We start from the raw sequence: 24,745 nt of genomic DNA on the forward strand, positions 1-24,745 counted from the left end.
TCAGATTTCCTCTAGGTTAATTGCAAGGGATAAGACTCCATAATCCTTATTATGTTAGGACTATCGGATTACTTTGGTTGCTAACAACTTGATAGACAAGTGGTTAACAACATAATGATCCAATACAACATTCATTGTCATTCACAATCTTACATGCATGCATTTCATATTTCATGAATTGAGTATGTTTTATATTATGTTTTACGGATTTCTATATTTATGGTTTAAGGATAATTTATGATTTATTTAAATTGCTTTTATGAAATATTTATGGTTTATCCATTTACGGTTTATAAAATGGCATGTTTATAGAAATCACATTTATGGAATTATGAGATGATGCTCTGAGCTTTTGAGCTTCGATAATTTGATATATGAGTTTTTGAGATACGTTTTTGGTGCATATCTAGTGGGCTATCATACAGCATATACACACAACACGAGTATATAGACGTCTACGGCCATAGGACACAAGTGATGAGATTTAAGACATGCTCTCAACTTTACTGGCGAAACCAGTGTCGGACAGCTTCACTAGCCACGGCTAGTGTCGGTGTGTTATGTTATATGTATATGTTTCTTCTCTGGCGTAACCCAGAGTTGTACGGCTTCACCTTCTGGTGATGGACTCACTATATTTCTTCAATGTCGTAACCCAATGTTGTACAGCTTTACCTTCGGGTTATGAATCCACTATATTTCTTCACTGGTGTAACCCAATGTCGTATAACTTCACCTTGGGGTGATGGACCCCACTATATTTCTTCACTGGCATAATAACCAATGTTGTACAACTTCACCTTCGAGTGATGATTATGCCTTCGGGCGGCTATGATACCCCTAGTTAAGTACATCATTGATGTAATTTACGGACGTTTTATGGATTTTTCTTCGGGCGACTATATCACCATTATTGAGCATTGTTTTATATGTACACGATTTACAATGGTTTTATGGCATGCGAGGTTTTTCAAAAAAACATACTATGTAGTAGGGTAAATTACATAATGACCCCTCAGGTTTGAGATCTATTACAACCCCATATAACATCTTTAAAACATTTCACTTTCATACCTCAAGTACTATTTTATTTCAATATAATACATCTGTTGCATTTTTCATCCACTAATTCGTTAAATGTTAACGTGGCTGCCACATTTGTGCCACGTGCCTGCCAAATGTATGCCATGTGGCAAATTTAAAAAAAAAAAAAACTAAATCTTCAACCCAAAAAAAAAAGAAAACCCAAACCCAGATCCCATCACCTCCCCTCTAAAAAAAAAACGATTATCCCTTCCCCATATCCCCCATCCCACCCCTAGCGATTATCCCTCCCCCCAACCCCCCCCCCCCCTTTGCGACCAACCTCACCGTAGCGCCCCCCAACCCCGCGACCCACCTCACTCAAGCCCCTCTCCACACTACTTGCAACCCAGAAAAGAAAAAAAAAACTCATCTCCCTTTCCCTACAACCCAAATCTCATCTTCCCCAATGGGTATGGATTTAAGGAGTGAGGTGTGTAGAGGAGGTGCAAGGGTGGGTGCGGGGGGTAGGTGCGTGGTGGGTGCGAGCGTGGGTGCAGAGGAGGACGTGGAGGATGGGTGCGGTGGGTTTGGGAAAGACGGGAGGGAGGAAGAAAGGGGTGAGTTGCAAGGAAGGGGGGTCGAGGAAGATGAAGATGAGGTTTTTTTTTTTTCTCTCTCTCTCTCTCTCTTCTTCTTCTTCTGGGTTGCAAGTTGCAGGTTGGGTTTTTTTTTGGGGGGGGGGGGGAGGGAGGGAAGACGAAGTGGGGTTTGGTTTTTTTTTTTTTTTTTAAATTTTATTTAGAAGATTTAGGTTTTCTTTTTAAATTAAAAACGGATGTATTATATTGAAATAAAATAGTACTTGAGGTATGAAAGTGAAATGTTTTAAAGATGTTGTATGAGGTTGTAATAGACCTTAAACTTGAGTAGTTACTATGTAATTTACCCTATGTAGTATTATATTATATGTTTTCAAAACAAGAGGTTAATAAAGAAATCAATTTTTACTATTATTGGTATTAATATAAATTATGATCCACTCATCTTTTATTTTTGAGCCCCCTTTAGGATATAGTGACTAGGAATACGACCCAAGCATCGAGGCATTTTCCTACCAGTGATCATGCATTCTTCCACTTGCGTATGACTTTCTTTATGAATAATTGTAACTTGATGTCTTACCTTTCACTCGTACTTCCGTTTAGTGGTATGCTCTGAACATATTCGTACACCTTTTATTTTGAATTTGTGGCCGTTGGACACTATTTCGTTCATGTTTAATTTGGAGTACTATTATTGCCTCTTAGTGTTTGTATATTCTTTGTGATTATTGCTTCTCGCATGATTTTGGATTACTTGTTCCCTCTTGTCCTCGCAAATTCATGTAGATATGGCTATCGTCACTCTTGAGTGGCAACCAACACGTGCCATCCAGGTGTCATTGGATATCTGGGTTGGGTGTGTAGCCGGGGTAATCAGGGTGTTCGCACTCGAGGAGGCCGTAGTAGCAATTCGGGACAACAAGTTGCAGGACGCATTAATGCTATTGATACAGTAGGAGGCAAAGCAGGAGCCTAGAGTGATCACAGGTATGTTATTTGCTTTTGACTGCTGGGCTCGTGTATTAATTGATCCGGAGGCTACATTTTCATTATATTTAAAGTTACATATTTTGGTTACGTTCGTTCTTTTCTTCATAACTGACATGCATGTTAAAATGGATTCGTCACCTTTGAGTGTTGGCCGGCACGTGCCCATCCTGGTGTTTGGAGGATATCGGGATCGGGGGTGTTAGAACCTGCCAAACAAAATGTCAAACATTCGTATGTTGCTAACTTTAATTTTCAGAACAGAGCAAGATGGGAGCAAGTTACCATACGGTCTCAAATGTTGGCATGTGCAGCATGAAATCATATTCTAAGTTTCTCGAGTATTCGGTGCTAGATATTCACAAGGAATTAAGAAAATGGAAGACCTAATACTGACAGCATGTTTATCAAGATACTTCCTAATTTCTATTTCTCGCAACATAGTTCAAAGCTTCACATCATACTTCATTAAAAAAAAAAAGAGATTTATTTGGCCGTGCCATTGCCGGAAAGTAGGGAAGCAGACACTGGAAGATAACTTACGTAAATTCTAGATTTTTAACTTTACAGTTATAGACAAGATGTTGAAAATAAAAAAGAACAAATTGTAAGTAGTACTGAAGTTCTTACAGGGACCACAGGAAGCCAAGTTGGCCAGCTAATCAAGTTGTCTTATTTACTAGATGTTGGTCAGGATTTCATACCAGGCTAATAAAGGTAACTAACGCAGCAAACTCGTCAATCAGAGCGGATACCGCCCATAAAGGTCCTTGGATCAGGGCAGCCTCCGGTGAACTGGGCTTGTGAGAAATCAAACCCCGGGTTCTGCAGAGGACCAAAGACACACTAGCTAATAGCTATATTATCAGAAAATTCATCAAAGAGCAAATTTGGTTGAGGTTCATATGATCAGTAGACAACCAGAAAACATTGATTTTCTTAGCAATTTAATAATCAAAGTCAGCGTCATGGGTAGAGTCCTAGCTAAGGTACCTAGAATTAAACTAAGTTGAAGTACATAAAGTTACTCAGATCCCGCATCAACATTTTTTCATCTTCGTTGTCTCATTTTTGCATCAGCATTTAATCTCGATAGAAAATCAAGCTAATCGTCTTGTTAGTGAAAAAACTATTGCATACAGGTAAAATTGTGTCAAAAACATTCTCCATTCTTTCTTACGAGTAAAATTCAGCATGTGAATTTTTGGGTACAATCAACAATAAAAGCGCCACATGCTAATCTACGAAAGCCTAGTAAAAGTATAGACCAATTAGTAGCAAGAAAACCCTGTAATCATGGAACATAAGGCACAACAACACAATGCTGAGCTTTGCATCTCCTATCATCAATTACCTCGCAATTACATTTTTATGCATCCAAAATCCTGTTCATTTTTCAAAATCAATCTCCTTGATGTTAAAGAAACGCTGTCGCTAGAGTATCTCACAGACCACAAGGAACACTAACATAATAAACTAGCAACACATTCATTTCACGAATTCAAACAGTAATACATAAATGCATACAGTGAGAATAAGATGCATAAGAGTAATTCACCTCTTCTTGAAATCTCTGCAGCATAAGGCGCTTCTGTTCAAGATCCGTGGAGTAAGGATCGAGTTGACCCTCGCCCACTATAGGTGATGCCCATGTCTGACCTTTGTCCCTCTTTTGCAGTGTTATGTGCATTATATCATCCTCTAACATATAATTAATAACAAAATCAGTATAAAACATCCAAAATTAACAAAATTAGAGAAACTAAGAAGATTGAAAACTAAACACTAATTACCTAGTGTCCAGAAAGAACAGTCCGTCTTCACCGGGCAAGTAAGGTCATGCTGTAGACCCGAAACCGAAAAACGCACCGGTTTAAACCAAATACCAAAAGCTTCAATCTTTTCACGAAAATGGATCAAATTACATTGAATTTACTCACACTGAGGTAAGGAGGATTGCCCTTGATCCCGACTTCAACGTGTTTCGACTGAATTTTGCAGAAAAATTGCTTTGAAGGAACATTTGGGGGTAAACTTATGTACATATTTACCTCCTCTAGGGTTTGATCCCATTCAAACACTTTCTGACCTAAAATTTAAATCCGAACACAAAATTCAGTCGCGGAAAACCAAAATCAAACGTGAAAATTGGAAAAGGAGAAAGATTTACCATTGTGAACGAAGCTATGGCGCTTCTCCGGTGCCAATTTCTCGGCCATTTCGTGAGCTAGGGCTTGCTTCTGCTCTGCGTTTTGGTTCCTCTGTTCTTGAAGCTACTAAACGCAAAAGTTTGAGATTCTCAAAACCGACCCTAAAAATTTATGAAACTTCATGTTTATTGCCCCCTTTATTTTTGTGAATCATGCTTTACCACACTAGTTTTTGTTATTTCATTATTCGGTTATTCGGTTACAAGTTTTGTTATTTCTATTAATGCCACATATTGCAACTTTTGTTTTTCTTTCCCTTTGTTCTTAAATCAAATTTTCCCATGCTTGTTTTTCTTCTTTGGTTTGGTGTAAAAGTTCCGAGTTATAATCAATAAGAAAGAAATATACAATACACATTAGATATTTTTTTAATTAACTTATCTTCTTACCCAATTGCAGGGCTGACTTTGATATTTTAGAAGTATTGTACGAAAGATAATAAATGAGCCCTTGTATAGAGCTCATGCTACAAAGCTAATTTATATATCTATAGTTGTAGTAATAAGGGATCTAAATAGAGTATTATTGCTTGAGTTATAGTTCAAATCAACAAAAATCATGAAATAAATAAATAAAAACAATACTTAGAGCATAGTCGGTATAACCAAACTAAAACCATAAAACAGATTTCTCTTATGCATATGGAGGCCATATTTCTCTTATTCACATGCATAATCTATAAATTTTTCTAAAGATGAAGCTTTTTTTTGCCATAAACCAAGCTCGTACATATGTAGATGATATTATTTTTAGGAACCCCTTATGATTGAGGGCCATGTGTAAAGGCACCTATTGCACGTGCCCAAAATCGCCACTACTCAACCACCATCACACAGAATCAACCCACATTGCCACAACATCAAGCCCAGGCGTACCCCTATATCATATGAATGATTATGAAAATATGTAACTTCTTGTGCAATCATCTACAAATACATGTATATGTTGGTTTCGATACTTGTGTATATATTCGTGTGTGCAATTTGCCCAATAGTCATATTTTTACCATCTAGTCACGTACTCAAGTTTAGAAGAAGCCGTTTTTTTTTACTTTAAGCTAGAGATACTATGATATTCTTCAGAAGACATGCAGGGGCATTATGGACATGTAAAGTAAAATGACATGAATAATGCATTCTAATAGTGACACAAACGAGTGAAATAACGTCTTATAGCGAAAAATTGAAGTTTATAGGACAAAATTACACACAGGACATGCATTTACTTAATATATTCACTAATGGTCAAATATGCAACTAAAATAAGAGAATATCATATATGCATGTAACTGTATTTAATCATTAGATGGTGAATATATCGAATAAATGCATGTATTGTAACGAGTCCTCAAACAATCCTAACTAAAAATTAGTTGTCGTAACATATCAACAAATGACAATAATAGAAAAAACGTATCCAACAGGGTTTCTTTTTCATACGGATCACAATTTCCATATCTTGAAGTGCAAGGAGACGAAGAAAATGAGGGTATGTTTTTCAGGAAACTTCGTCAAATACTTTGTTTCGTCGAATAAGTGACCAGTATTGTAAATTTATGTCAGTTTATGGTTTTTTTAACCTTTTTTTGTTTGATCAAACTGTAAGACATGACAACCGTTTGATTCTCTTCCGAGGAAGGCTTGAAAATTCCACGAAAGTTCGGACTATTGAGTACGACAGATACGTACATGCAGATTGTTGCTGCCATTACCCTCTCGAGGAGAGAGCTCTCCCCTCACTGCTTCCATCGAGCATACTGATATATATTGGAGCTAATTATAACCAATGACACAGTGCTTTCAGTGAAATGCAACACCCGAAAGAGAATTAAATTCTTAATTACTATGTGTGTGTCCGTGTCACTGAGTGACTACTGGGTAGGTGTGGGTTTTGATCTGTAAGAGGATAGAGCATGCATGCAGTGCTCTACAAGTGTTAATGGATGATTCACAAACATAATTAATACATTTTTTTTGTCCAAACATAAGTAATACATTGACAGTGAGAAAAATAATTTCTAGAACAGCACCATTCATTTAGATCCGTTCCACAAAGTAATTTCATGATCTGAACAATTATTTTCAGGCCATTATTTAATTAAATTTGTACAAATTCACTCAAAATAAAAAATCATTTAGCCCTGAAAGTATTATTGTGAAACTTTCATTACTTATCAACAATGAATTTTTGTGAACTCGGATCCTTATCGGATTCTCTTTGTGAGGATCTCAAGGATCTGTCAATCATGTCCGTTCATCGTACATCGTGCGGTCAGAAATTATTTTAAATATTTTTATTTAAAATTAAATACAAACAGTACTTGAAAAAAAAACTAACCGTACAATTTACAATAAACGAACATGATTCACGAACCCCAAGATCCTCACCAAAAGGATTCGGAGAGGATCCTGTTGGAATTTTTGCAAGTTGATTCATCCCAGCATAAATATACCCAGCAAATCAAACTTCCCATTTTGCCCCTACAGAAACACTACTACAAATTAAAAAAAAAAAAAACCAAATCTAACTGCTGTACTCTGCCACAATCATCTACCTTAATTATAAATAAAAAAATACCATGGTTGTGTGTATGATTAAACAATTTTATTTTTTTTCATTTTTTTTTTCATTTTTTATAGGTAAAATGGTAAGTTCGAATTTTTCTTGGTAGGAAGAGCGTTTATGCTAGCTGGAAATATAACCAAAATCTGAGATGTTGTTGAAAGCTATCATTCAATTAAAACGAATTGCTTTTATAGGCACTAGACAGAATAGCTGCTAGTCTTATGTCTTTGTATGCATTGCAATGGGCATCTTTTGATAGGCTAATCAAAAGCTGTTTATATTAGTCGGCATGCTCCCTAAAAAACTATTGAAATCAGTCGAAAGATGTGCATTATGACTTTGCAAATAACCTCAGACTTACCAAAGATCAATGAAATACCAATTTGCATATTCCTCCGTTCAAAAAAATTTTGTGCGATGCTCGCTGATCGTATTGACCTTCCAATAATATTTCCTGGATCCACCACTGCTAAAATGTGCATAAATAATTTCCCTTTTATTTAGAATATTTAATTATTATTTGTTTGTAACAGCCTTATATGGATGAATATGCGTGCCTATCTGTGTTCTTTAACAGGTATTAATTACTTATTTTTGTAGTCAACCTTCCACCGCTTGTAACTCCTGAGAGAATTCAGTCTTTTTTAAGTACGTGGAGACTCATGCATGAATATAAACAAACTGAGAAAATTCCAGGAAGCTGCCATATCCTATATTTATATATGTAAAACCCTTTGTTTCTTAACAAACAGAGAAAGAGAGAGACTACATTTTCTGTTCATCAACCCTCTAAATACTTCATTCATTCGCAGTGGAGAAAGTGGAAGGGTTTAGGGTTTTGTTTTGATCGACATATCTATCATGGAAGAATCCCAGGAGGCTTTGAACAACATAGAGAATGGGATTAGTAATTATAACAAGGGTTTAGGAAATAATAAGGAGATTAACGGATCAAAGACGCCACAAAACTTGTCAGCTTCGATTGTACGAAAAAAATCCGACCCGATTCTTGTTTCGAATGTTCGATTCCAAATGCTTAGAAATATTCACAACAATTTGCATGAGGTTGTTCTTGGCACCAAGCTTGCAGTGCTCTTCCCAGCCATCCCCCTTGCAATTCTGGCTGACTTCTATCACTTTGGGAGAGTAAGTGCATGATCTCATTTAATTAATTAATCTGAAAAAATTAATCAGAAAAATGAAATTTTTCTTTGTTTTGTTAATTAAATATTTTTTTTATTTTTTTATTTTTTGTGATCATTTATATTTGTTCTTATTGTGCAATGTAGCCTTGGATTTTTGCTTTGAGTTTGCTCGGACTCACCCCACTTGCTGAACGTGTCAGCTTCCTCACTGAGTAAGCAGTTTTGCTAATTAGAAAGTAGTATTTTTATAAAATGAAACTGTTATTAGTACTCTGAAAAAATCATCTTACTTCGTATACTTTTTCGTTAAAAAAGAGTTTATGATGAACTTTTCAGAGTACAAATAGCAGCTCTCTTATGAAGCAAACACATATATATGTACACAAAGTTCTAACATTGTTTTTTTATCCTCCAATTCTGTCTACTAAAAAACATTAAACAATTCAGGCAAATTGCTTACTTCACTGGTCCAACAGGTATATTGATCTCACTTCTAATTAGAATGTCCAGTTATTATTGCTAAACAATATCTAATCAGTGTGAACTGATGCTATATATATATATATATGTGTGTGTGTGTGTGTGTTGTTGGGGTTGATTAATTTAGATTTAATTTGCAGTTGGAGGACTTCTCAATGCAACATGTGGAAATGCAACAGAGATGATCATAGCATTCTTTGCTCTTCGCCAAAACAAAATACATGTTGTGAAATACTCCCTTTTGGGTTCCATTCTCTCAAACCTCCTCCTTGTTCTTGGGACCTCTCTTCTCTTTGGAGGCTTGGCCAACCTGAAAAAAGAACAAAGATATGACAGAGTAAGAAATATTAATCATTATTAATTGATCCAAACTTTAATTATCAACAAATTAACCCTTTTAATTCAACAATTTAGAAAACCATTTAATGGGAGAATTTTTGTTAATTTCATTTTGTTTTTTGGATTTAACAGAAGCAGGCTGATGTGAATTCACTACTTTTATTGCTGGGTTTACTATGCCACATGCTGCCACTGATGTTCAGATATGCCTCAGGGTTGGGCAATCCCTTTGCCATCGACACTCTTCAGTTGTCAAGAACAAGCAGCATTTTTATGCTCATAGCATATGTTGCCTATATCTTCTTCCAGTTAAAAACCCACCGGCAATTGTTTGAGTCACAAGAGGTGATTAGTACTGTGCAGTAATTATCAATAATTAACATAAATAGATGAGAGTAGGATACGTCAAAGAAAAAATCCGTTGTCTAGAGAGAGTGGAGTGATCTTAAAGAGTTTTCTATTTTCATATTTTACACTTATTGTTTGGAGATACTTTTAGAATGACTATAAACAGTTTCAAATAACCAAAAAAATTTGTTAGCAATTGACAATCTTTAGGAAGCACTTTCAAGTGTTTTCCCACAAAACTCTTGTATTTTTATTAAAAATTCAATTTTTTTTAATAAAGGCACTTTTAGTAAGTGCTTATTGTGTGGGATGCACACTGATAAGCGCTTTTGTTAGAAACAAAAAAAAAATCTTATATGACAAATCTAAGCTATTTCTCAAAAAAAAAAAAAAACATTTAAAAATGCTCCATGAAGTGCTTTTGTAATCAACAAGTGCCATTGTCGTAAGTGCTTTTAGTCTCTATAAATGCACAAACAGGCCCTAAAATCCTACATATTGAGGGGATTTCGTTCGTTCTTTTGTAATATTGGCTAGTGACTGTAACTTGTTCCAATGCAATATATAAGCAGGAAGATGAAGATGAAGACGGAGAAAAAGCCGTGATAGGGTTTTGGAGTGCATTCAGTTGGCTGGTTGGTATGACAATTATCATAGCTCTCTTGTCTGAGTATGTTGTGGGTACAATCGAGGTATATACATATGTATAGACAGACATGATCATTATTATAAGAACACTAAACTTGATTAGATATTCATAATTTCGGTTAAAATTCAGTAATAATTAATTTTGAAGAATTAGTTTCTCAATAAATCCCTAATCATATGCATTTTAACTCAATTAGGCTGCATCAAATTCTTGGGGAATTTCTGTGAACTTCATCAGCATTATTTTGCTACCAATTGTTGGGAATGCTGCTGAACATGCTGGTTCCATAATTTTTGCTCTCAAGAACAAGTTGGTAAGTTACACCTAAAAATTAAAAAGAAAAATTTCATTAAAACATCACTCATAATCTTCTTTTACATATTATATTGTTATGAAATTAATCTGAATACCAATTTTTGATTTTTATGCAGGATATATCTTTGGGAGTTGCTTTAGGTTCTGCATCCCAAATTTCTATGTTTGTGGTAAGATTAATTTAAGTAAACATAGGCACAAAATTGAGAAAAATATTTCTTCAAACTTCTCCTGAGAAACCAAATTTTCCATGTCATTTCCTTTTTTTTTTTTTACAAACGATACAGTTAGTAGGTTAAATTATTAGTCGTCATGGAAGAAGGGGATCAATGGGAATCGACCTCGCACTAGAGTGCATAAACATGATTGCTTTTAGCCATTGCGGTAAAACATCATCAGTTTTCCTGTCATTTTTCAGGTCCCTTTAAGTGTGATTGTTGCATGGATAATGGGCATCCAAATGGACCTTGATTTCAGTCTCCTTGAAACTGGTTCTCTTGCTTTCACTATAATCATCACAGCCTTCACATTGCAGGTTTCCTCCTAAATCTTGGCCTCTATATAGTTTTCACGTTTTGGTGGGGATTATGTAAATTAGTAGTAATGAAAATACATTCTCTTGTTCTTTTAATTTTATTTTTGGCTAAAAAATTTAAATTTTTATCTTATTTTCCAGGATGGAACTTCACATTATATGAAAGGAGTCATTCTTTTCCTATGCTACGTTGTTATTGCTGCATGCTTTTTTGTTGACAAAATTCCCATGAGTAAGTGGCTATTGTTCTAATGCACTTAAAAGATGACAAAGAGAGCATATTTTTAGATCATATTTTGCAGACCACATGATGTGACGGTTGGTGATTGAATTTCTTTTTTAAATCATTATAAAAGAAGTTTAATCATCAACCACCACATCATATGGTTACAACATATGATCTAAAAAGATGATCTCCCTAGCATTTTTCATAAAATTAAAAAAAAAAGAAAAAAAAAGTACGTAGTGACTTTTGCACTTCCGTTTACACCTCATGCTAAAGGATAAAACATGAGTGTAAAAGAAAATTTTAAGCTGGTAATTTCATTACACTAATAAGTATATTATGGATTTTCATGACAGATGAGACAATTGTGGGCAACTTGGGAACAGTGCATGAACCATCCTCTGGAATCTTGTTTGCTTGAATATCATGGAATCCCAAATCAAGAGATTTTGATTCATTTGTCTCCATTGGTAATAAATTCATAGTGTGGACTCTGCACTTGGACATGAAGGCGAAGTTTTCCTCTCAGATGTTTGTATATGACTTCTGCTCTCATGTCTATTTAATAAGGTTTTTGCTTCATTTTGGTTAAACTAGTGGCAAATTGCAATGAGCTTGATTTAAGCAGAGGAAATGCAGCTGTATTTTTCAATTATAATAATATCATGGAAATAAAAATTCTTCATTTTGGAGTTCAACTTCACTTTTGCACAACGTTTTATAATGTTGACACATAAATTCACGTTAAACTGTGAGGTGTTAAAGAGTCCATGGATAATTCACTTTTGAGAGAGTTCCCTTTAACATTTTGCTAGATAGACTAAACATGTAAACTAAATTTGCAAACTAAATTATATGTCACCAATAAAAAATAAGCATGTTAATCAATACTTAAGTAATTATTCAATCATCAACTTTCAAGTCATTTAGTTAGAAAATAATTTATGTACATTCCTATTTATTTTTGTCCCTAATTTTTCTTCTTCCAGTTTAAAAATTATAAATAATTAAAATGTGAAGAAAGAAAAAATGAAAACAAATTTTCATTAATTTTATGTTTTTATTCTAGTGCATGTGACATGGCCTACCAATTTTGTGCATGTTCTAACTTTGCTACCACTTATGGAGATTGCTTCCCAACAAAGGAATGGTATATGCTTTATTCTTGTGTTTCCAAACAACCTTCTCTTCATAGCACAAACTAATTATAATACATGCTATATATAAATTGAGTTATCACTTACAAAGTTAATTGATCAAACAATTAACTTGCCTAAGGCATTTTATTGTAGTTCAGATGAGTGTGATTTAATTCCTATATAAGTCAATATATTGGTATCACACACTATTTCCGACGTACTATGAAAGACCTAATAACACTTGAGTTGGCTATTTTCAACAATCCTCAAGTTCTGTTTCCACCATATAGTTTAAACAAAAACAAATTTAAACCATCAATGAAGAAATTTTTTTAGAATATTATAGTGAATAAAACAAAGTTTGGATTTTAGTTATCACTTGCACATTTTGTACTTAACTTTGTTCTTGTATACAATGGTGAATTTACGAATTTTTCCTTCCAAGGGCAAAGATGAAACCTCACATCACAATGGCTAATTGCTCTTTTAGCTATCTACCTTGCTTATGAACCTCTTTGATACATTTTGCTTCCACAGTAGCCATATTAAAAGAGAATATCGCAAAAACATTTTGTAGCCGTTGGAAATTCAAGAGTGAAAGTTGAACTTTTTTTTTTCTCAAACAAAAGTCAAACTCTTATTGTAAATACAAACTAAGTGCTCTACCAATAAAATGATCCGCCCCACATATATGGATAGCTTAAATACCACAAAACCACTCAAAATTGTATTTAACCTAATAATGTAACCAACAACTCAGTACTACGGTCTGGTGGTATTCCTCTTCACTTGTAAGTGAGAGGTCTTAGGTTTGAACTTGTGAATGACGAATTCAATACCAAATTAGGTTGTCCATTGTGTGGCTTAATCGAACTCCCCCTCCCCTTACTGTAAATATATATCGTTGTACTAAAAAATTAAAAAAAATGTAACCATAGAGCTAGCAATACAATGGCAAGGGTCACATTAACACACCTCGATTCCGATGTCCCACGAACATCGCAATGGTCACATGCTGGCCAACACCCGAAGATGAAGAAGCCATTTATGAATGAAAATGCTGAGAACATGTGAAACATGCACTTAAATTTTAGTAAGATAATAGAATGTGACTATTCATGCAGTAATAGAGTACTATCGCAATAACAATATTCAACTGCCAACAATGAATTGTTATGACAATGCATGACATGTTCAGAGCATACACTAATACAAAGTACAAGTGGAAGGTAAAATAGAGAAGTGCTATTACAATAGATGCCAAAGCAAAGAGACTATAGCACGATGTCACTAGTAGGGGAATGCCTCGTAGCTCTTCGTACTTAAGTCCTGAGGGAGCGCAAAACAAACATGAGTGGACCAAATTGATATATATAAGAAAACAGTTATCAACATGCTAACCCCTAAAGCTTTATGAAAACTAATAGCATAATAAGTGGAAGGTTTTCCGAAAACCCTAGCATGTCATAAAACATCTCAGAAAGCATATCTCGTATATAATGTGCTAAATAATGGTATCAAATAATAATATCTCCCGGCCCATTACCAGCTCCATGTCTCTTGACCCGAAGCCAGAGATTATTTCTCCAGGCCTCTTGCTAGCTCCATGTCCCTAGCATGTCATAAAACATCTCAGAAAGCATATCTCGTATATAATGTGCTAAATAATGGTATCAAATAATAATATCTCCCGGCCCATTACCAGCTCCATGTCTCTTGACCCGAAGCCAGAGATTATTTCTCCAGGCCTCTTACCAGCTCCATGTCTCTTGACCCGAAACCAGAGATTATTTCTCCAGGCCTCTTGCTAGCTCCATGTCCCACATGCCAACACCAGATCCTCGCCCCTGGCGGAATAGTGACCACTAGATATGCATAAAAACATTGAACATAATCTTTAAAAAACATTGAACATAATCTTTCCAAACATATGTACATATATCTCAAAAACATCTTCATAGTATAAAGTCATCCATCATCTATACTATAAAGAAGTGTGTGAAAACATGTTCCAAATAGTATATCATCATCCATCAGATACCCTACAAGAACATGGGTTCAATAGAAATATGGTATTCCAAAGTATTCTAAGTAAGCATAATATCTCATAAAAGTAATCATTAAATCATGCTTTTCATGTATGCATTTCTACTATTAAAACATGCATTTAGAAGGGGTCATTTCACAAATACTCTGTCGTAGTATAGCCGTATGAAATAGGGATAATGGAATCGCCGCTAGTAATTGCACCTAAGCACATAAAGGTCCTGTTTGGCACACCGTATAAGGTACCGGATGGTACTAATAATACGGAGTACGGTGTTTGGTGCCCATTTGGATTAAATAGGCACCGGATTATATAATCCGGCCCAACCTAATTAGTACTGCTGATGCCCGCTTAGTTATACTTTCCAAAAGGACGGTATTATTTAGTCGGGTAGAAGAGACAGCCTCTCTCGCTCTCTCCGCCTCTCTTGCGTTGCTTGCTCTCTCATCTGAACCCAGGTTCTCATCCTCCCTTCTGTTCCGCCCTCTTCCTTCTATTTTTCTTTTTCTTCTCTCTCCGTTCTGCCCTCCTCCTATTTTTGTGCAATTTTCAGATCTCAAAAAAAAAAAAATTGATCTGTATATATATATTTTTTTTGCTTGTGCGCCCATCTCCCCTGCCAGAAGAACACTACCCACCTGGTTTGTTTGCCTGGTATGGGTTGAATCATTTGAAAATAAATCAATTTGGTTGGGTTTTTGCAAGAATTGCAAAGATCTTGAGTTAGGTATGTTGAAAATTTGAACCCAGTTGAACAAATTAGTTGGGCGATTTTTCCCAACTTCTTGAACTTTTTGAACTTTTTGAACTTTTTGGTGAATTGGGTTATTATCTCTGTTAATCTGCTAAATTGGTTTACTTTTTGGTTGGCGTGGATTATTACCTCATGAATTTCTCTCTTGTTTTTTTTTTATCCTTGAGCATTTTGGTGAATTGGGTTATTATCTCGGTTGAATCTTTTGAGTATGAGTACGGGAAACAAGTTCACGCTCAAGTCTGGAAGGTGTTGAATACTGTCCACTCTTCTTTGCGTTTATTCGATTATGGCTTGAGATGCTGCACTCCTAGGTTGGATACTGTCTCATGGACATCTATGGTTGCAGGTTGTATTCAAGATCTGGATATACTATAATAATATTTTTGTGTTTCTTATCCAATAGAGTACCAAACCAAACACAGTATAAATAATACGGCTATTAGTCCGATACTGCACCAAACGCCCGACTAATTTAGTCAGTACTATCCGGTGGCTATTTATCCTATCCGACAGAAATAGTCAGTACAGTCCGAGCTGCCAAACGAGGCCAAAGGGTACAATTAATGAAACTATACTAAAATGAAAGAATTTCAGGAAACGGACGTTATAAACGGGTTCAGGACGTCGAATAATATAAAAATGGACCTTGGGTACAACCATGCGCTGCCTCAAGGTGGCGGATCTGGCAACCATGTGCCTCCGTGGATCGCCGGAAAAGTCACCAAAAAATTAGCCAACGCCACCGTGAACGGTGGCGCGTGCACCTCACACGCTGGCATCGATCGTCGCCCACACGCAACTGGGTTGGGTTTAGACCAGGTTTTGGCTTAGGCTTTTGGGCCTGGGCCTTTGGGTTTAGGCCTAGGTTCACACGGCCTGAAGGCCTAAGCTTTTAAGGGTTTTGGGTTTGGTCCTAATGGGCCTTAGGCTGAAAGCCTGGCCCAAAACCTTTGGGTTTTTAAAAGAAAGTAAATAAATAAAAATAAAAAGGAAAAAGATTGGGTTGGGCTTAGCGGGCCTGAGGCCCAGGTTTTACTCGGCCCAAAAGGCATGGTCTCCTTGGTTTGGGCTTAAAGGTCTGTTCTCACTGGGGAAGAAGGCCGGAGCCTCCCGAGCTCCGGTCGATGACAATTAATCGATTTAACCTCCGATCTAAGTGCCAAAACGAAGATAAAGGTGAGAAGGAGAAGTTGGTACCTTTAGTTCGTCGTGAAAAGGCCCGGAGGTGGCCGGAATTTGGGTTCAAAGGTCACGGGTGTGTCGGGGGTTTTTGAGTGGGTTTTGGGTGTCCCGTGCTTCACGGAGACGTGGGAGAGCGAGATAGATAGTCCACGATGGTGATGGTGGTGGTGTTGTCGACGTCGTGGTGGTGGGGTTCCTCGGCTTGTGTGTGTGGGTAAATCGGGGAAAGGAGAGAGACAGATAGAAAGCTGAGAGAGTGAAAGATCCGAGAGAGTGTGAGCTGAGAGAGAGAGACCGAGGAAAGAGAGAAAGGGTAAGTGGGCTAGTGGCCTGCCACGTGGTAGCGAGGGGGAGAAAGACAATCTAGATGGAGGGTCCAAATTAGATTAGACCTAATTGCATATTTTTATAAAGTTTCAGGGACAATGAAAATACCATTTAATTTGGAGGTGGGGTTTCACACACATTCTGCCGGCTGACTAGCCAAATAATAGGCTTTGACGCCGGAACGAATTGGCATCTTCCAACGGATTCAGTACAAAGCCAAAGCCAAAAAGATAAACTAATATAAAATCCATCAAAAGTAAGCCATTTGAATAAGTATGTTACTCATCTTCAATACAACTAGCATCCTATTCTAATCCAATTATATTCTACCGTAAATTGAGCCAGCAATCCTCAAAAGAAGATGACACTATTTCTAGTAATTTTCAATGTATTTAGAACACGGCATACAATGTTATTCTTCTATTTATATATAACACATGAATTTATTTATTATTAATATACTTTGTTGGGACATATCAACCGTGCCCTTCACTCTTATTATGATATGTGGAAAAGTACATTAAGTTGTTTGTGTTTATGATGTTGAAAGTATGAATCTCACACCGGGAAAAGAAGAGACATTGCAAGTTTATTGCCTATTGGTTTTATGTTGGAACTTCAATTTTCTTCATGGCATAAGAGCAGGTTGTCTCTTGGGTAAAGTCCAACGGCCACATGTGCTCCAAGTCACCCGATTTGTGTTGTCCACGTGCTAGGCTGAAAAGTTTGCCACACTTGAGGGGACATGTTGAAAGTATGAATCCTACATCAGGGAAAGAATGGACTTTGCATGAGCTTATAAGTAATTGAGTCGCTCTCAAATTACCAATTGATTTTACAGCGGGACATCAAGTAGGTAGTTTATGTTTCCGATACCCATAAAAGTTTCTCATACAACTTCTAGCTGTTGAATTTAAGTGAGCATATAATGAAGTCCAGCCTATAGGAGACGGTGCAAAACTCAAGCTTAAGGTAGAGTTTACAATTGTGTGTTAATGGCAGCTGAAGAAACTAAAAATCCAGAGGTTGGGATTGAACATGTAGTAGCGATTTTCGGGGTCACGGGGCTAGTTGGGAAGGTTCTGGCCAGAGAGCTGGTCACAAAACCCAAATGGAAGGTTTACGGCATAGCTCGAAAGCCATAGATCATGCTACCCATTGATCAATGTTCATCGAACTTCCATTTCATCCAATGTGATCTGCCAAACCCTTCGGAAACCAAAGATCGGCTTTCATTGTTGCAAAATGTTACTCTCGTGTTTTGGCTCACTTGGCCAAGCCAATGCCAGTTGGATAGCATTGAGTGTTGCGAGCAGAATAAGACTATGATGTCGAATGCATTGGATTCCATTGTTCTGAAAACAAGGGCATTGCAGCATGTTTCTCTCCAGACAGGGATGAAGCATTACGTGTCATTGCAAGGGCCTTTTGATGATGAAGTAGAAGCTCGATACTACAATGAAGATTGCCCGAGAGTGGATAAAGGGTGCAATTTTTACTATGTCCTAGAAGACTTGCTTAAGGAAGGCTGGCCGGTAAGATAGCTTGGTCGGTACACAGGCCTGGTTTGATAATTGGTAGTTCTTGTAGGACTTTGTACTTTTATGGGGAGTTTATGCGTTTAAGGAACCATGTGTAAGCATTTGGAGCTGTCTTTTGTGTTTGAAGGGACAAAAATGTGTTGGGAAGAGACTTGCATCGATGGCTGGGATGCAAGGCCAGTAGCTCAACGGTATATTTGGGCAGCAACCAATGATGGTTTGTACTCATATTCCACCGACGGTCAGTCATACAATGCAATCAATGGGCCAAGTTTTACATGGAAGGAAATCTGGACGGCTCTGGGAGAGAAATTCGGAGTAGAAGTAATACAGGAAAGTGCATTTTCGGAGGAGTTCTGGTATTCAAAATCCTTGGCAGACAAGAAAGAGGTTTGGAAAGAAATTGTAGCAGAGAAAGGACTGGTTCAAACTGAGATGGAAAATTTGGCCAATTGGGAATTCTTGGACGTCTTGTTTCGTTGTCCGTTTAAGCTATTGGGAACCCAAAACAAAGTTGATCGACTACGGTTTACTGTAAGGTATAAGACACTGGATTCAATCTTGTACTGGATAGATTGTATGGGATTTGAAAAATTAATACCTTAATGCATATGAATTTTTTACTGTTGGTTAAAGTTATCCAGTAATTTGTGGAGAATGTGGAGCACCACAAATTCCTCCTATACATGTTTTTGTCGACTGCCCTAGTTCTTTTTCCTTATTTTATGATCACACAGGGTGTTTTTGTCTCCTATTTTTACTCATCTTGTCCCCAGCCTCACTTTAACTGCGAAGGGAGCGGAAATTGAACCTATTATCTCCGGGGTAAATGTGGTAACTGCTTGAACTACAAGCTCTACGTACATACTTCCTACGTTTTAATATTCGACACACGTCATATTCGTGCTGAATTTCACATGCTTAGCATCTGTGTTTACTTCTGCATTTTTTTATGCTGCTGACCTTCCCCAAGAGATGAACAAAACAGAGAGAAAAGTATATTACCTTAGATGCTGTTAGTATATTTGTCATAACATGTCTCATTTGTATGCTAATGGCCATAGTTATGCTAAGATTTAGGTATCTGTTTTTATGAATTTGGTTTTAATGTTATCTTTTTCATCTTTGACTAGCTAATTCATGCAATCTGTATATGATTTCAACCCTTTAGCAGAAACCCTAAATCCTAAATGCTTATTCGTAAAACAAAAACGGGTTCAAAACCGCTATAAACATAGTATCAACACGAAAAAGAAATTGTGTTACCTTATGATGTCTACGCTTGGAGGCAGTTTGCATGCTATTATCCTCTCACTTCTGCTTGACCACCTTCCTTTTCCGAATCTCTCTTGAGAAAAATCCTTAAACATCCGAGGTCAGTCCTTTAGCGTCCAATGTCTGATGATACTTCTGCAAAACAAGGTTACAACTGGACAGTGGACACATAATCTCAAGCAATCAAGTCATGTTGTCTGATAGGATATCAGTATTCCGAAACTAGATGAAGAGTAATTAAGCCTCAAACATCAACATTAATAGTCCCAAATCGGACAGCTAATCGATAATAGAATGTACAGTTGGATAATAATCTATGTTCTACAGCCTGATAAAATGTTCTACACCCTCCATAGATTGTAAGCATCCTCCAGCTGTTTGGCCCCTAAAACAGACCACATACACAAATCAGTTTCTATACGATTAAACTGAGACTAGCTTAAATGAATGAATTTATACGTTAAACATGTTGAGAATGAGTCATATATTGATGGGAGAATGAGTCATATATTGATGGGAGGAGGGACTTTGCATGAGTTTATAAGAAATTGGGTTACTTCCTATATTTTCAATTGGTTTTATAGTGAAACCCAACTTTCTTCATGGTATCAAAGCAGGTTGTCACACGTTTGAAGCCAAACAGCCTCATATGCTCCACGTCACCCCGTTGTGTTGTCTACGTGTTAGGCTAGAAAATTTACCACATGTGATGGGGCGTATTAAGAATAAGTCCCACATCAAAGAGACCTTGCATGGGTTTATAAGAAGTTTGGTTACTCCCCATATTGTCAAGAAAATTCACTACACATGATGGGACGTGTTGAGAATGAGTCTCACATCGATAGGAGGAGGGACCTTGCACAGGCTTATAAGAAGTTGGGCTACCATGTAGAACTTTAACTTTCTTCGAAGCATTACGATTGCAACTAACTAAGACGAACATTGACACGACAAGCTTTTCAAATTGAGCCTACATCAACTCCAACAAAAAGCAAAACAAAACCTCCAAAACACAAAAACCCAATTTATTGAAAACCCGAAATTAAAACGAAACGGTCATCAAATGTTAAAGGAGCTTACTTTGCAAAATTTCTTGAGGCTAATAGTAGTGGGCGCTTTCCCTTTCTTCTTCCCATCCAAAACCTCGTCGGCTTTGGCTTCGTTTTCGCTCTCCAACACTTATTCTCCCTCTTTTTCTTCGGGTGAGCTCTGCTCGGAGTCCGAGTCTCTCTCCATGACGACCTTCGGGAACGTCATTCTTCTGGTTTCGAATGTTTTCGCGCGAGACGAACTTACTTAAGTACCCTTCAGAAAAAACGGCACTGATCTATCTACTTTCGAATGTTTTCGCGCTAGTACTGTATGGGGAAACAGAATGAAGGGTATTACTGGAATTAGAATTCAAAGGTAGGGGTATATAGGAACTTACGTTTTTCGAGTTTGGTCGCACGCGTTCGTACCACCAAAATGGAGTTTCTTTCTCTCCATACCAAAGGGCAGGGGGTCTCGTAACGGCGTCGTTTTGACTCCTTAGAGTATTACATTAGTCTAAAGTAGAAGGGAGGATGGCACTGTGCAATTTTGGGTTGATTTCAGTTTATTTACAAAATTGCCATCAGGCTGATTTGAACCCAAATTTCGATTTATTTACACGATTGCCACTGGGCTTAAGAACGGTTTTTCAGTGTTTGGGCTGGATCTGGACTTTGAGTCGGGGACAGAGAGAGAAGGGGAACAGAAGGGTTGACGGGTTGGAGGGAGAGGTTTGCCGGGATTTGGGGGAGTGGGAGAGGATTTTCGGCGGTGAGGTATGGGTTTAGGGAGAGAGTAAGGGAGAAAGTATGGGGTAGGCTGATTTCCAGGGATTTCTTTTCACCCCTTCACTCACCACGAACCCACCTTTCCTCTCTCTCTCCCCCTTCGACAAAGAGTAAGGTGGGTTTAGGGAGAAAGAGTAAGGGAGCAGCTTCTGATCACTTCCCTCTCTCCCTTCGAAACAATCAGTAAGTCCCTCTCTCTCTCTCTCTCCCTCTCTCTCTCTCTCTCTCTCAGTTCAATCAATTCAAATACACGATCTGTATGCTTATAAATTCTGAGCTGATATACATATTCTTAAATTCTTGATTTAATATCAAATTTGCTTTTGAAAAACGATTTCTTCTTTTGGTTGGCGATGAATTCTAATAAATTTTCTGTATTTTGGGTAGGTTTATAATCCCATTTAGCAGAGTCATGTCGCTTCCAAATGAAGAAAATGGTAAGTCCTCTTCTTCTGATGCTCAGGTATTTCCCCGTTTACATTCAAAGCAACACCCTTTTGTTTCTTTTTGCATTTGGGTTTTTGCGGTTTCTGTTTTTTTTTCTTTATTTGTTTTTTATTTCTAATTTATCGTTTGTTGTTGGACAATGGTGATTGTATGTTTTAATTTGGATGTTTTTCTGATATTGGGCTGCTTGAGAAAATGTGATCCCGTGTTTTGATTGAGTGAAATAATTAAAAGATAAAAAAGAGTGGAGAATTAGTGTCAAGAGTAGTGATGGAAAAAATAAGGAAAAAAAGATAGATGTGGAAGAACGGGGGGACTGGAAATCGAGGAAAGTGAAGAGAAAAAAAAATGCGGGTTAAATGAGCAGCCAAAAGAGAAAAAATGAGGAAAGAAGGCTTAATGTGGGGAGTAGGCAAAAGAGAAAAGCAAGAGAAGGGAGACAGAACAGGAACAAGGTGTGGTTTTGTTGTTGCTTTTGTCCAAATTTTTTATTTGGAATTTGATTTGAAGCTTATGTCTTATTAGTTTAGTCTAATTTAGTGTTGGTTTATCTAGGTTTGTAGCTAATTTAATGTTAATGTTGATCTAGGCGTTTTAATTTGTTGTGAACTTATATGGGTTTCGTTTTTTAATTGTTATTTTACAGTTGCTAGGAATGACTTTGGCTTTTATATTGGTTTGGGTATTTTTTTTTAATTTCATTTGAAGATTTAGTGTCATTATACACCTTTTTGCACCACTGTTTTTTCTGTTTTTCTCGGTTTCTGTATATAGTTTTGGTAGAATTGGACTGTTCTTTTTAACTTAATTAAAGTGTTTGAGACTTAATTGAATGAAAGTTTAGGGGATGGACAGAAGTCCCAGGCAGCAATCTCTCTGTAATGATCGCCGGGAAAATATCGTGGTCATTTTGAGCTCGGATTGAGCCAGTATGTGGTAAGCGTTTCTTTTCCGATTACTTTCATTTGTTTATTTGTGAGTCAATAACTTTTTTAGGAATAATGAATGTCACAATTGCTGATAAATTGATACTTTGTTCGGAGCTTGAACTGTAGATCTGTGCAATTCTCAAGGACCTGCATCAGGTCCTCTCCCTGATCCTCCTAATGATTACAGCATATATTACTCAATGAATCAAGCAAGATCCATAATGTTGTAGTTGATTATGTTTCTTTTCGGTTTACTAACAAACACTCATTCAGTTACTCCCTAAATTTTGATGGCAATGGTGATAACCTTCATATGTACAGAAATGCTTACCCTATTATCAGTGTTGTCAGTCATTAACCTCTGACAAAAAAATTCTTTTTTCATAAGCGTTTGTTTTATATTAGAGTTGCAATAATCTTTCCATACATGTTATCATACCCCCATGAGCTTGCCAAAGGTACTGACTGGTTGCTGATTTCAGGTTCACATACAAATGTGAGTCAAGTTCCATAAGGAGGTGGAAGCAGAAGAAGAATTGGCGTCACCCTTCAGTTTTTCAACCAAAAGGAGGTAACCTTTATAAATCATTTATACAAGCTTCTCTGTTTTGTATCTCTGAAATTTGAGTTCTTTGACTAAAACTGTGAATAGTGATTGGTAAATATTTCGCTTTTTTTTTTTTCTATGGGCCATTTGTGTTCTATTTGGGTTGTATTTTGAGTCATGTAATTCAAATTGCAAACAAAAGGCTAAAGAAGATAAATCCAGTACAAGCTCTCATGGGAAAGTTGAAATTGAAAGTACACTATGGAATGTTAAATATTTAGTCTAAATCTGAAGACCGAAAATAAAATAACTACTGAGTAGAGTTAAATTTTTAGCCTCAAATATCATTAGGCGGACACAAAATTTTGACCCCAACATCCAATTTAATTAATTCAATTCTGATAAGTGAGTTAAGAGTTTTTCTATGACTGTATTACTGTGTTTGATAAATGAATGACGAATTGGAAATAGTTTCTTACTTATGTTTTTCTTAGGTGTGTACTAAATTGAATGTTGGTTTGGTTATTTCCGAACTTTTCACATGACTTTCATTACCCAATAGAGAATATGAAAACCCTAACCTTAATTTTGTAATTTCATTTTGGTGCCTGCAAATGAGAAAAGGGTAAAGTTTCTTATCCCTTCAGTATTTGATCCTGAAATTAATTTATCTGTGATTCCTGGATCTCTGTACTTTTTGGGTAAATTTCAACGACTTTCTCTTTTCAAATGCCTTTTTATTTTCTATTTTTGTCTTTGAGCTTCGGCTTTTTGGGCATTTTGGGTTGTATTTTCTATTTCCCAGTCGACTGGAAATATTGAGGGGAAGAGAGAAAAATTCCTCTTCAATAGCGATTGATCCATGTAATATCTCTCTTTTAAGTTTCATCATTTCATTCAGCCTTGCTCTTGCACTCTAACCAAGGTTCTGTATCTCCAATAATCTCATCTCCTTTATATAAACATGAAGTTGATGCGTAATTGGTTTTTTTTTTTTCTTAAGGTCTGTTTATTTTTATTACTGTATTAATGTTTTCTGCTGTTGTTTATATAATTCTAAGAGGAGACAGATTAATGGTGTGAGGGTAAAAAAAAAAACAAGAGAAGGAGGGAAGGATGAGGAATGCACGGGTTGGCCTATTTCGGCCTGTTTTTTTTTTAATTGGTTTGGGATTTTGTTTATGTTTGGGGTTCTTTTGCCCTAATTAATATTGTTTTGAATTCATATAGAATTTTGTTTATGTTTGGGGTTGTCATGTTCGAGTATTTAATTTGGTATTTGGTAGTTTACATTACGGTTGTTGTCG

At 36.6% G+C, this 24,745-nt stretch overlaps 2 protein-coding genes and 1 pseudogene across 3 annotated transcripts; 2 read left to right on the forward strand and 1 right to left on the reverse strand.

The window, feature by feature from the left end:
* Window positions 1–2,646: 2,646 nt before the first annotated feature.
* LOC126614352 (uncharacterized) lies at window positions 2,647–4,941 on the reverse strand. Of its 2 annotated transcripts, XM_050281962.1 has the most exons (6): window positions 4,786–4,941; window positions 4,556–4,704; window positions 4,409–4,457; window positions 4,174–4,316; window positions 3,320–3,440; window positions 2,647–2,824 (listed from the first exon to the last, which is right to left on the reverse strand). In XM_050281962.1, the coding sequence occupies exons 1-5, from the start codon at window positions 4,832–4,834 to the stop codon at window positions 3,354–3,356; spliced, it is 477 nt and encodes a 158-aa protein (XP_050137919.1). In that variant the 5' UTR covers window positions 4,835–4,941; the 3' UTR covers window positions 2,647–2,824; window positions 3,320–3,353. The 2 variants fall into 2 exon arrangements, with proteins under 2 accessions (XP_050137919.1, XP_050137918.1); XM_050281961.1 differs by lacking the exon at window positions 2,647–2,824 and having other exon boundaries at window positions 3,144–3,440.
* A 3,178-nt stretch (window positions 4,942–8,119) lies between these two features.
* LOC126614300 (vacuolar cation/proton exchanger 3-like) lies at window positions 8,120–12,141 on the forward strand. Its single transcript, XM_050281886.1, has 11 exons — window positions 8,120–8,536; window positions 8,680–8,747; window positions 8,983–9,011; window positions 9,156–9,352; window positions 9,487–9,699; window positions 10,275–10,394; window positions 10,548–10,664; window positions 10,783–10,836; window positions 11,085–11,201; window positions 11,343–11,433; window positions 11,784–12,141. The coding sequence occupies exons 1-11, from the start codon at window positions 8,252–8,254 to the stop codon at window positions 11,846–11,848; spliced, it is 1,356 nt and encodes a 451-aa protein (XP_050137843.1). The 5' UTR covers window positions 8,120–8,251; the 3' UTR covers window positions 11,849–12,141.
* Window positions 12,142–17,874: 5,733 nt separating this feature from the next.
* LOC126614833 ((S)-8-oxocitronellyl enol synthase CYC2-like) lies at window positions 17,875–19,026 on the forward strand (annotated as a pseudogene).
* Window positions 19,027–24,745: the final 5,719 nt, after the last annotated feature.

Source organism: Malus sylvestris, chromosome 3, assembly GCF_916048215.2.
Source record: "Malus sylvestris chromosome 3, drMalSylv7.2, whole genome shotgun sequence".
Taxonomy (NCBI): Eukaryota; Viridiplantae; Streptophyta; class Magnoliopsida; order Rosales; family Rosaceae; genus Malus; species Malus sylvestris.